The sequence below is a fragment of the Stegastes partitus genome, unplaced genomic scaffold (assembly GCF_000690725.1).
Source record: "Stegastes partitus isolate 25-593 unplaced genomic scaffold, Stegastes_partitus-1.0.2 Scaffold2063, whole genome shotgun sequence".
Classification (NCBI taxonomy): domain Eukaryota; kingdom Metazoa; phylum Chordata; class Actinopteri; family Pomacentridae; genus Stegastes; species Stegastes partitus.
In genome coordinates, this window is record NW_007579794.1 from 1 (window position 1) to 12,277 (window position 12,277).

Genomic DNA, 12,277 nt, shown 5'->3' on the forward strand with positions numbered 1-12,277 from the left:
CAAATAACCAAAATACTAACAATGCTTGTATCAGTGTATGCACATAACTGGTGGCATTAACTGTAAAAATAAGAAACCAAAGTATATCAGTACATGATTTCTCTTATACTGACACAGTTTTCAACTAGCTGCTCTCTAACAGTGTAACAGAATTCCTGATGTTCAGTTTTGGCTTTTGTTTTTTGTAGGAAAAGCATACCTGGGTTTTCTTTGTGCAAAAAGTCACTGAGGTTGAGGAGGTTTCTTTGAACTATGATCAAAAAGGCAACAGCTAGCAGCACAAGGATGACCAGGTTTACTGAAAGACACAGAGGACAACAGATTGTAACATGAGCTGGGGAGCATAAGGCAGCAGTGTCAGCGTGGGAACTGTGAAAACTAAACATTTATTGCCACGTCATGTTCGATGTAAATGTGTACCAGTTTGTGCACCTCAATATTATTGCACCATCTTGGAGTTCATTTATGTTTCTACTTCTGCTTTTCATTCACCATGCACGATGTAATGCAACTGCTTTATGCAAATTGACCTACCTCTCCTTAGTGTCATGGCAGTCGTCTCATCCGTCCTTCCAATGTGTCTGATAAAAGAAATAATAACAATAGCTGACAGCAGAAAGTTGACCTAAGTGGAGCCACGCTGGATTAGCTGGCAGCCTAATGAGGACTGAGGTAAACCCGAAAGGCTGCTGCACCGCTGCGTGACGACCGCATAAACAGACGAGTCCGTCTGCAAACTAGCGGCTGTTAACTGTGAGTTAATACGCTTGCATTTAAAATAATGTTCGTAAAGTTTAAGGAAGAAACCAGAGAAAAGACTAGTCCACGTTGAAGCCAAACTGCCAACTCAACATCAACAACTTTATCCCATCCGCTAACACAATTGCACGTAGTAACAGATGTCTACAGAGTGCCTGATTGAAAATGCTATCATCTTTCCGTTTTGGGAAAATACAAAATGTTAAGAGCAATATTATAGAATGCATATATGTTTTTAATGACTGGAATTATGAAGCAAAAAAAAAATATTGACATAAAATGTTGTGCGTAGAAAATAGCAGCTGCATATTTTCACGGGCAGTCCTGTCGACAGTCAAACTGTTTCACAGACACCAAGTTTACCGTAACACCACAACCATTGAATATCTATTTAAGGATTCCTCGTAACGTCTCGTACTTCAGCCAATCCCTGTCACTTATAGATCACTGCACCTGCGCAGCTTGTGCTCCTGGGCGTGGCTTTACGGGTCCTTCTCTATACGACGACGTATCTGTTTGAAACCGGAAGCTGAACTGCCTCAGTTTGGTCTCGCTAAAACCAAATTTTTTCAGTTGATGTGTGTTCATTTCTGTCGGAAAAATGCTGTCTATATTCAAGTCCATCCCAACGCATATGGTAAGAGATTATTAGAATATTTTATGGGAAGTTATAAAGTTTAGCCCGCTGCAGTTTCATTCATGCAGTTGTATTTAGCGAAAGCTAATCTGTGTAACGTTAGCTGGTTGATGCTGTGCTCCCACAGGTAACAGCTGCTGGCTAACGGTAGCCAAAACCAGCCAACATTTATCTTCTAATTCAATAAAATCACAAATTAAGTATGCAGTTAACCTGAGATATTTGCAGGTGTTAGTTGTTGGCTGATATTTATATCAATGGACGTTATGTGTATATATGTATTGATGAATGTATATTTGAGGCAGTAAAAGCAACTTCTTGTTGTAAACTGAGTTATACAGGTGAATTCTTTCTTGTATAACTCAGGTAGGTATGCAACCTGCTGTAACATTAGTGCAACTAAATAAAGCCGTCAGGCAGCATTATGATTTACTAGCTATTGATTGTGCTCAGATGGTGATAATACACTAACCTTACATGACACTACATATACTAACCTGTATTCATTGTTGTTGTTTTTTTTTTTGTTTGTTTGTTTTTTAAATTGTGTTGCAGGATTACAAGGGTCAGAAGCTGGCTGAACAGATTTTCCAAGGAATAATACTCATCTCAGCGGTAACTAACCATGACACATGCAAAGTAGTGAAACACCCCAGTAGATTTATTATCATGCATGCAAAACGGTCTGGTTTTCCTGCCTGTGAGAAAAAGTTAAAAATCTGTTGCTATGGTTAGAAAAGTGCTAGTGTCCCCCAATTGTGCTCAAAAACTTTTGAACCTGCTAAACTGATGATAAAACCTGGAACATTGAGTTAATCCAATAGAGTCACATGTGCACATAATGCAAATGGGGGAAACACTCATCGCTGACTTGAGATTTTTGGGCAATGACCCCATTCTTGATCTTTCCATTATCATTAACAATAAAGTCTGTACTTTGTTGTTTCATGACGTCAATTTTGCTGTGGAGATGCCATGTGTTGAAACAACAAGTGCTTATTCCCCTGTGTTAAATAGAATGGATAGAATTAAATGAAACCTTAGAGACTGTTTGTTGTGTCAGTATATATAGTATTGCATTTATTCTTGTAGTTTACTAACAGCATTTGTATTGTCTTTACAGGTGATTGGGTTTGTGTATGGTCTGATCATTGAACAGTTTGGGTGGACAGTGTACATAGTCCTGGCTGGTTTTGCTGTGTCTTGTGTGGTAAGTTTTTGCTTTGTATCGTTTGCTTTTAGTTCGGGTACTGGATAGACATCACAGAGCAGGAGAATTAGGCAAAACTGATAACTCCTGTGATTATATGCCATGTCAACACATCTTATGGACAGACCACCATTATATAGTTTTGTCTCTGTTCTTTACTTTAGTTGACACTGCCCCCATGGCCGATGTACAGAAAGAATCCTCTATCCTGGCAGCCAGCTCTACCAGAGATCAGCGGGGAGTCCAGCCAAAAACCTCAGGAAAGCCTCAAGAAGAAGAAGCACAAATAACTCGGATCTATCCCTGTCTGGCTGTGAATACATCTTTTTATATGGGAAATTTGAAGCTCGCCTCATAATTTACATTTGAAGCATTTAGAAAGAAAACTTTATTACAGTGTTTGTCAGTTAATAATGACCCTTGTGTTTCAAATAAACATCTGATTCGGACTGTGTTTTATAAATGGGTTGTTTGATTCTATTTACAATTCTTTTTTGTTTTGTTTTTTTTTGTAGTTGTTCTCTGCAGGATGATTTCCTGTTTAGTCATTTACCGCTTTGAGACCATCAGTGAAATATTTTATTGTGGTTTTAAGCATTGTAGAAAATAGGTGTGAACAAAAAGTACATTTTGGATTTATTAGAAATAATTCAAATGTTAATATCTACAATCTAGTTTACATTACTTTGTGTATAAGAAAATACAGTAGAGCAGCAGAAGGGAGATCTTTAAAGATACAACATAAGTGAAACAATTATTGAAATTCCTGCTTGCATTATAAATAAGAATGTTCTACTACACAAGTAGAAAGACACAGATTGCTATAACATGATTAAGTTCTTTGCATAGGCATTCTCAAAATGGTAGGATTAATTTCACAGTCTGCTTATACTGAAGTGAAGTTTAAAAAAAACTTTACACATTTACATACAATAGACTGTACAAGTGTAGACAGTGACGATTCCAAGACAAAAGCTGCAGTCAAAAATAAGAACTTGCATGCAGGCAGGAGGAAAGTGCCACACAACCATGGTGGTCTTTTTACAGGAAACAAACACATCTCTGAGCAGTTTTTCCTTTTTCACACAAAGACAAAAGTGTCCTGTTTTGCTGCTCCTGTCAAGATGGATGCCTCTTATGAACAAAGCAAGTTTTCACAAATAGTACCGTGGAAAACGTGTATGCTCCCTAATGTCCAGTGTTCTCTACACTTTGAAGGCAATGTCCTCAAAGAACTTCAGCTGCCTCACCATCACAGCATAAGTTTGGTACTTCTCATCGCCCATCTGGTCACGAAGGCACAGCTAAAAAAAAAAAAAAAAAACAGAATAGGATCATTTTAGAAACAAAGGACAGGCGACTTTGTCTTTTTACTTTATATTTATACTACAGCTGCCCTTAAGAAGTACATAGTGTTTCACGCAGTTTGCATACCCTTGGCACTTACTGCTTGTATAATAATATTGTGCAATGCATCATGTCATAGGTGATCTGATGGAGTGGAACCTCCTGGTATTTTTGCCATATTGCACTTGACATACTATGTATTGGGATGTACTAAATCTTGTCCTGTCATATATCTTATGGTAGTATGGGTACTGGACTGGGCATGTAGGTTTTGCACTTTGCAGACAAATAAATTTTATTGTGCATCGGCAAGTATTGGAGGAATTCACTAGTAACATTGTATTTACAAAACCAGTCTGTACTGAGAGATCAGTCTAGTAATTCTTAATTGTAATACTTAGTATTTGTTAGACTTATTCCAATTAACAAACACTCAATGTTAACGTGAATCTAAACTGTTACAAAGAAAATGTTTAATTCATGTATGAAGTTAAAAATCTGGGTCAGTATCAGACAAGCAGTGTAGATACGGTAGAATGAAGAAGAGCAGTTTGCATAAACAGCAGTTTGTTAGCAGCGTACTTCCAACCTGTGTGTTCATTAGTGTCAAATGACTGATTTGTTATAAATACCGTGGCAATGACTCCAATATGAATAGTGAGAATGCAGCATTCCTGTTGACTCATTTAAAATCAAGCAAATCAAATTGATTAAGAAAAAAAAGTCAGAATATTTTAAACATCTCCCCAATAACGTCTATATTGGTTTGATGTGATTGTCTGATGTATTTCACTCACTTCTCTTTTAACATCATCCTCCTCCTCCATGATTTCCAGCACTCTGTCCAACAGCTTGACTCCCAGGCCCTTTACCACATCTGTTCTCAGATGTTCTATAGCTCTTCTTATCTTGGCCGGACCAGATGTGGAACCTTCTGGAAGGAAACGCTTGTTAAACAAAAGGAAGCTTTAAACTGGCTGATAAAAATAGAGACTGATGAAAGCATCTAACCTATTGGTATTTCACCAAGTGACAAGTTCTCTGCTTCCTCTCGAGCCTTTCCATGAAGCACCAGAGTGTCTCTGTACTTTCTGTTCAGTTTAAATTCTGGCAGTGCGGTGGAACCAAATCTGCTCTTATCCACCTCATTTACAGCGTCGCCAACATCCATTCTTAAAGTCTGAGTCATCATGTGGACCAAATCATGTATGTCGTTCAACTCAGTCTTTCTGCAGATAAACAATAAATCATGGTTACACAGTATATTCATACAGGCAGTGTGAAAACAGTGCCCTGATGTAAAGACTTTCATAGATAGATAATGGATAACAATTTTAGGTCCAGTTACATAGTCTAATCGTTGTACATGGTTTCACCTTTCCCTGCAGTCTCCCTCTGAACGCTCTGTGGAACTTGTAGATGAGCTGCACTCATCTTCATCAGATCTTTGCTCCAGCAACTTATCCTGCTGTAATACAAAACCGTTGTTACAAACATGTTATAATTCACTTTAACACTGTCAGATTAGCTTCACAACACAGACAAAATCTGCATTAAATAGTTGTCATCGGGCTTACAAGGCTAGCACCAGGTTCATTGTTGAATACAGTGTAGTTTATGGATGAACTGTAAAGACAAGGCGTGCAAGCCTTTTTTCCTGCCACAAGACATTCACAGAGTGCAGCTTCTGTTTCACGACTGAATTAAATAAAACTGCATGTCAGAGTCAGTGGAGTTACTGTACCTTACTGTTGCACTCTGTGATCGAGTCGGAAACAGATCGAGTAACTAGGGTATTGTCCTGCTCAGCCTTGGTGGCAGCGACATCATAAGATGCCCTTCGTACAGCACTAACACCTGAGGAAACAAGAAAAGTATTATAACACAAAAATCCAGCATCAACTCTCCCTTTTTATGAGGACATTTAAGTAAAAATAAGCATGTGCATGTCTGTTTCCTAGTGGGATTAAATGCATATCTGCATGTGTAGTAAAGTGCATTTTCTAGGACTACTGTTTTGATTTTTGCATTTTCTTCTTCATTGTAGCCTCTATTCCAGCCTACTACAACTTCTATTTGACGTTTCTTTATACATCCAACTAAAACATTTAGTTTTCAGATAGAACAAAGAATACCTGGTTGGCTGGCACTGTCTTGGGACTGCCTCAGTCGTCTTCTCTCTCTGGCAGACAGAGGACGATCCTGAAAATAAAATTAACCCACATTTTCTGTCATTGACAAACTGTGGGCAGAGCAGCTACTCAGAAATTTACATCACTGTACAATAACATGTCAAGTGTCATGGAGAAAGCTCTCACATGCGATAGTGGTAAGAATCCATCCTTGCTGGAACCGACTGATGTGGAGGTTGCAGTGACGGCAGCTTTCCTGCTGTCTGTGCTCCTCCTGCTCCTCTTCTTCCCCTCTGCAGCTGAACTCTCAACAGGAGGTAGAGGTAAAGGTCTTGGAGCAGCCAGCTTGGACTAACATAGGATAAAACAAGATGTAAGTATTATTTTAATTGGCCTAGCTGAGTGCTATGTAAGTGCCAGTACTGAAGCAGAAAGTGGTTAAAACATTATCTTAACCTATCTTAGCACAGTTTTTATTTCTATTTATAAATGGAATACGATTCAGTTTTAAAAAAAAACAAACTGTAGAGTCAGTGAAAGTACATTATATAATCTATTTTCTTATGTTGTTACATTCTCATAATAGTGCTAATAATTGAAATATCACATAATATGGCAACCTAATGTTAGCTCCTGTATCTCAATGTTTACCTTGTCATTGTCCCAGTTTGTCCGTCTTGTGTGCTTCTCTCTGTGTTGCTGTGATACAAAAGGTTCTGATGAGAAGTGCAGGGGAGTTTGGTGTGCAGCAGCCCGATCTGCCTTACTGGTTAGCATGGGAGGTTCCCTCTGAACAGGCTCCTAAACAGACACAGGTACATTTTCTCCATTGTGGCAAAAATCTCTTGTTTGGCAATGTAAGACAAAGGTCTACAAAATGTATATGAGAATGTAAATGCTCACTGGTGTTGAAGGGAATGGCTCTAACAGCTTTTCAGTTGATTCCAGGTTGTCCTACAAAGATACAAATTAACATGTGAGACTTATAAAAGGATCACTTTGTGAGAAAACAACAGCAGTCCTGTTCTGTTCCTGTTGGCACTTACCTGGACGTCTGAGGTATGCAGGTGTTTTGCTGGAGCTTGCTTGAAAAGGGTCACCGTGTCATTTTTATTGTCCATATTCTCTTCCATAGTCTCTTCAATTTTTTGTAGAGTTGGATTCTGTGCATCAGCATCTTTAAGCAACTCCATGGTGTCATCCTTCTCATCCACATCTGACACCTGTTTCTCCCCAAAGACACAAAATGTTTCCCCAGGGTTTGATGGGCCCTGTGGATGAATGTCTAGCAGTCCATTGGATGCTGTCTTTTCATCTCCTCCCCTACTGCAAACACCTGATACAGACTTCAGAGGGGGCTTAACAGGGGAAGGAGGGGGGGAAGGATCTGGTTTCCCTCTCCCTCTGCTGTCTTTGTACACACAGTGAGTTGCAGGTTCATTAGCTACCTGGTGATGAGACACAACAGACTGGGGCCTGTGCACCTGTTTCTTCACCGGGTCATCATCCTGCTGCAATTGGATATCAATGTTAATGTTGCTGACAGTTGCCAGGGATGCTGTGAGAGCATCCGGTGAAGAAGGTTTCGGGGGTGGAGGTGTGTTGAGTGGAGTGCAGTCTGTGGAACCATTACGGCCTTTTTGCTGTTGTGATTTGTCTTCTTTCTGTGGATGAAAACAAAACAAACAAACATTTGGTTGATTTTAACATGTTATGACCAGAATAAATCTATGTATAACTATGGAATATAAAATAATCTCATGTATTCAGAATTGATTATGGCAGTTTGAAAAACCTGGGTGCAATGCCATCTGTATTATGGATTTTAAAAAATACTGCTGCTAAATATAAAACAACAACATATTTATACATTTGTACTGCTTGCAGTGTTCGCAGTGTGGAGTGAAAAAATAAATCAGTAGGAAGCGTTTTCTGTTTTCTAACCAATACTGTACTGTACTGTGACCTGGTATCAGCACTTTTTCTGGAAAAGCAACTTAACTAAACTTATTCCGATTCATCAAGCTTACAAATGTTAATGGCAGTTGTCCTTATGGTTCTGTATTTGCAAGGCAGTGCAGACAAATGTCACTGTAATACTAATGACAAGTAATATTGTTAAAGTTTGGCCAGTGTGGTGCCTCAACGACAACCATATCCAAGTGGAAGCAATACTTTTCACTAAGGAGTGTTACAAGAGTGTTTTTTGTTTTCAACAACAAGCACAAATGACTTGGCAAAATAAAATAGCAAAAAGCTTTTGATGAGTATAGCGCAAAATGACCTGAATGCTACTATTCGTCTAGCAAAAGATAAAAAATTATATATCCTAGGATATACATTATCCAGTATCGGTATTTGTCAGTAACTCACCCGTTTTACCCTGGCAAGAGGTTCAGGCTGGGGACTTGGAGGCTGCTTCTCAGGTTTTGGCTTACACGATACCACAGGTGATGCACTGTTGGTCTTACAATCGCCACTACCACCCACAGCTTTCTTTCTTGATTTAGCAGTTTTTCTGGAGTAGTAAGGACCAAAACAAGCACAAGCATCTAAAAAGACTGATCACTGTACTAAATGCAAGCAGCTTACAGTGGCAAGAAGCAGGATAAGGAGGGGTAGAAATTAACATCTGATTGTAAAAAACTTGTTCCTGTTGAAATATACAGAGAAAGAAAATGACAGCAAAGTATTGATTTTGTAGTTTTGTATAAAAATTCCCAAGAAATTTAAAATCAAGACCAAGGTAGTTTGCTCTCAGTGACACCTACTCTTTGGTGGCCTCAAGGAACATGGCAATTTGTCGTTTTATGTAGGGCTGTCGGAGGATAAACTTGACATCAGGTCTCTCTTCGGGTCTCTTACACAGCATGCTCTTGATCAAATCTCCGAGCTGGGGATCATACCTACTGGGCATCTGTGGCAGCTGATGAAAAAAAAACAAAGGACAATGTTATAAACCACTGTCAGACTACTTTTTCTAAATATTTCTGGATGATCAGGATTCCAAAAATAGCACACTATCGTAACAAGACAAGCAGTAAGTTTAGTAACACAACAAAGATGGCTGAAGTCACCAATGACTCAGACATGTAGCAGCAGTCAATAAATACTTAGATATGACCTGAATAAGTGCAGTTTACTGTATAGAAAATTGATTGGATACCTCACAAAACAAACATATGAAACCCACCTTTCCCTCTACAATGCGATACACCAGTGAGTTCATGTCCTTGGCATTGAAGGCATGTTTCAGTGTGGACATCTCATACACACAGCAACCCAGGGCCCATACATCGGACTAGACACAGAATGTACTGAATTATAAAGCAGTTACAAGCGAACACCTACAAACAAACTACACACAGTAAGTATCAGACTTCACTAGTTAAGAATCTTTGGATTAAGAATGATCTAAACTTCATTGCGTGCGATTAAATCATTGCATTATGGTGCAGTTTACTATGTTCTTATTAACTTTTTGATACGTATGCCGTCTGTTTTAGTTATATAATGGACTGTGCAAATTGATAAATCAAAGGGAATGTGTGTGGTAGAATAATCCTTTATCCTGCTTGGATAATTTCAAGGACGATTAGTGAATAATGTTCCCTAAAAACATAAAGAGCAGTCAATCAACATACCTTGTGGTTATAGGGTTTATTAGAGAAGAGCTCTGGACTCATGTAGTAAGGCGTCCCTATGAGTGTGCTGGCCATATCATTCTGGTTCTCCAACACTCGTGCAATGCCAAGATCCCCAACTTTGATGATGTTGGTTTTCGTCAGGAAGATATTCTGTGTTTTAAGGTCCCGGTGAAGAATGTTTCTCTCATGTAGGTACTGAAAAGCAAAAAATCCATCCAGTGACTTCCCGTGTCTCATCTTATGAAAAGAAAAAAAGTCTGTTTGACCTGAAGTGGAATTTTACTCTACAACATACTGTACCTGGAGTGCCATGGCTATCTGGACAAACCACTCCACGACCTGCCTCTCGGGTAACAGTTCCCCTTTTTGTTGTTTGAGCCTGTGGTAGAGGTCACCTCCTTCACAGAAACCCATCACAATATACAGCTGATAGTCATCTCCTTCCCAAGACTCCCTGTAAGTCACAATGTTGGGGTGTCGCAGCTGGGAGAGGAGCTGCGCCTCCTGCTCTGCAGAGCGACGCTCCCGCTTGGAAGAGGTGGTTAAATTCAACTTCTTTATAACATACTGGAAAAAGACAAAGAACAACACACACTTGCTAATGTTAGGCTGAACCACTGAGTATTTGTCTACCATTATCTTTTTTTTTAGCAAACATTAATACAAGCTGAATGTTGTGGAGCAGGGATTCATAAGTTTTATCAATGCATTTCACAAGACGGAGGAGTACGAACAATGCCATGAAAAGCTGTTAAAGGAGCAATTACTTTTGGTTTTGTAGATGAATTTATGTACACACAAAAGTGGAGGATGGGAATATCTGGATATGATAGTCAGTAAATTGTGAATCTACTGTGATTAACCCTATTCAGGACTTTCATGTTGCCATACCTAGAAAGTCTTTTGGATCCATTGGACCCAATGAAAAAATATGTGCAAAAAATTTGTGTGTATTCATTATAGACTTCTATACTATGGTAAATACATTTTCTGATAAGTTGAAGTATTTTTGGTTCCAAATGCATGACACATGTCCCTCTTTTATGTTAAAAAATAAAATAAAAAAATCTTTAAAAATAAAAAAAAAACAACACCAGTCACCTAAATCAAATAGCCTGGGGTCCAAAAGACCCCAAAGGTCCTGAGGGTGAACAGTTAGTACAACTATTTGACTAAATGAATCATAATGCTTTCTCAACCTCCACAAGGACTACTCAGGGATTAGCTACTGTCGACACATAATGACGTCTATCACCTGTCAAACTAACTGTTCCTGTTCTGTACGTAACAACAAACATTGCACTAACATAAAAAAATAATGTTACCATATAGTCTCACTCACCATATGTGAATATAACACTGCTTAATCAACCCGAAAAATCTCAGCACAATGCAGGCTACAACAGCGTAAACAAGTCGGTGAGGTTTTAGCTAACTTTACGCTAGCTGTACTTAGCAGGATTTAGGGTCTCTTCCAAAACATTTAATATAAGGCTAGCACGGTTGTGTGTTTTAACAGCTGTAGGCTGTAATAAAACATTCACACGCTTTTCGCTTCTCACCTGTTTTCGGTCAGTTTTGTGTTTCACTAAGTTCACCTCCCCATAGCTCCCTTTGCCAACGACCCTGATGAAAGTATAATTATTCATCATTCGTCAAAACGCTTCATAACGCGGCCTGGCACGTTAAAAACGTCACAAGAACCTCTCGGCAAGAGTAACGGAGTTATTTCGTCCCATAATCCAGCAGTAAAGACGAGATAAATATATGAAATCTATTTGTTAAAACTTGGCGCTAGCTCAGTGCCAGCGATGAGATTTTGAAAACGCAGGAAATCAGCAGCAGCCGAGAGTTTTTCGTCACTAGGCAACCGGCAGCTCGGCGCTGACGATGAACGGAGGAGCCGAGTGGACCCGAACACGGAAGCGGTGAGAGCACAGCGACCCCTAGTGTCCGGAGGCAGATAGACGCAAATGCACCCCAGAGAGCCTTGAACCCTTCATAGGGTACTCCTTGAAATACTTGGAAAATGAAAATTTCAACCCTAGGCTGTTATTGAAAGATATGTCAAGATATTTTTTACTTTTGTGACTTTAAAAAAAATGTTGCAAATCAAGTTTAATAAAGTTGCCATATATGGTACCTGTCCAGTGTGTCCCCTGCCTTCGCCCTTAGTCGGCTGAGATAGGCTCCAGCCCCCCTGCGACCCTAGTGAGGATTAAGCGGTGTATAGATAATGGATGGATGGATGGATGGATGGATATATGGTAACTTGTCCATCTTAAAAAAAAAAGGGAATTTATAGTAAATAAAAGAAAAAGTTAGAAAAAAGCATATATTTGGAAAAATTTTAGTTTGAGTTAATGATATTTACACAACCAGTAACAAAGTATTTATAAAGAGCTTGACAAGTTCATTTAGTAACATTTTTCTTGGGGTAGTGGCACTGGCACCAATCTCAAAAAAATAAATCAAAGTGGAGTTCAATGCAAACCAGTAACAAAGCATTTATAAAGAGCCTGGAACATTTGTTTAGTGACATTTT

General features: G+C 39.0%; 2 protein-coding genes across 3 annotated transcripts; one reads left to right on the forward strand and one right to left on the reverse strand.

The window, feature by feature from the left end:
* Positions 1-1,250: 1,250 nt before the first annotated feature.
* Positions 1,251-3,069, forward strand: LOC103373771 (signal peptidase complex subunit 1-like). Its single transcript, XM_008303756.1, has 4 exons — positions 1,251-1,396; positions 1,952-2,011; positions 2,520-2,606; positions 2,771-3,069. The coding sequence occupies exons 1-4, from the start codon at positions 1,361-1,363 to the stop codon at positions 2,894-2,896; spliced, it is 309 nt and encodes a 102-aa protein (XP_008301978.1). The 5' UTR covers positions 1,251-1,360; the 3' UTR covers positions 2,897-3,069.
* Positions 3,070-3,162: 93 nt separating this feature from the next.
* Positions 3,163-11,537, reverse strand: LOC103373772 (serine/threonine-protein kinase Nek4-like). Of its 2 annotated transcripts, none has more exons than XM_008303758.1 (16): positions 11,295-11,537; positions 10,033-10,299; positions 9,730-9,927; positions 9,279-9,386; positions 8,857-9,011; positions 8,459-8,603; positions 7,132-7,749; positions 6,989-7,039; positions 6,737-6,886; positions 6,272-6,436; positions 6,089-6,155; positions 5,698-5,810; positions 5,330-5,421; positions 4,965-5,182; positions 4,751-4,884; positions 3,163-3,910 (listed from the first exon to the last, which is right to left on the reverse strand). In XM_008303758.1, exons 1-16 carry the CDS (start codon positions 11,382-11,384, stop codon positions 3,812-3,814), a joined length of 2,670 nt encoding a protein of 889 aa, XP_008301980.1. In that variant the 5' UTR covers positions 11,385-11,537; the 3' UTR covers positions 3,163-3,811. The 2 variants fall into 2 exon arrangements, with proteins under 2 accessions (XP_008301980.1, XP_008301979.1); XM_008303757.1 differs by having other exon boundaries at positions 4,751-4,887.
* Between the last annotated feature and the right edge of the window lie 740 nt (positions 11,538-12,277).

What these genes read in the sequence shown, in the direction of transcription:
- LOC103373772 (XM_008303757.1), bottom strand. Translation starts at nt 11,384, where the DNA reads ATGATGAATAATTATACTTTCATCAGGGTCGTTGGCAAAGGGAGCTAT. An exon ending in GATTCTTACCACTATCGCAT is followed by an intron (nt 6,156 to 6,271) that starts GTGAGAGCTTTC and finishes TTTTATTTTCAG; the next exon opens with GATCGTCCTCTGTCTGCCAG. An exon ending in TCACAGAGTGCAACAGTAAG is followed by an intron (nt 5,422 to 5,697) that starts GTACAGTAACTC and finishes TTTGTATTACAG; the next exon opens with CAGGATAAGTTGCTGGAGCA.
- LOC103373771 (XM_008303756.1), top strand. Translation starts at nt 1,361, where the DNA reads ATGCTGTCTATATTCAAGTCCATCCCAACGCATATG. An exon ending in AGTCCATCCCAACGCATATG is followed by an intron (nt 1,397 to 1,951) that starts GTAAGAGATTAT and finishes ATTGTGTTGCAG; the next exon opens with GATTACAAGGGTCAGAAGCT. An exon ending in GAATAATACTCATCTCAGCG is followed by an intron (nt 2,012 to 2,519) that starts GTAACTAACCAT and finishes TTGTCTTTACAG; the next exon opens with GTGATTGGGTTTGTGTATGG.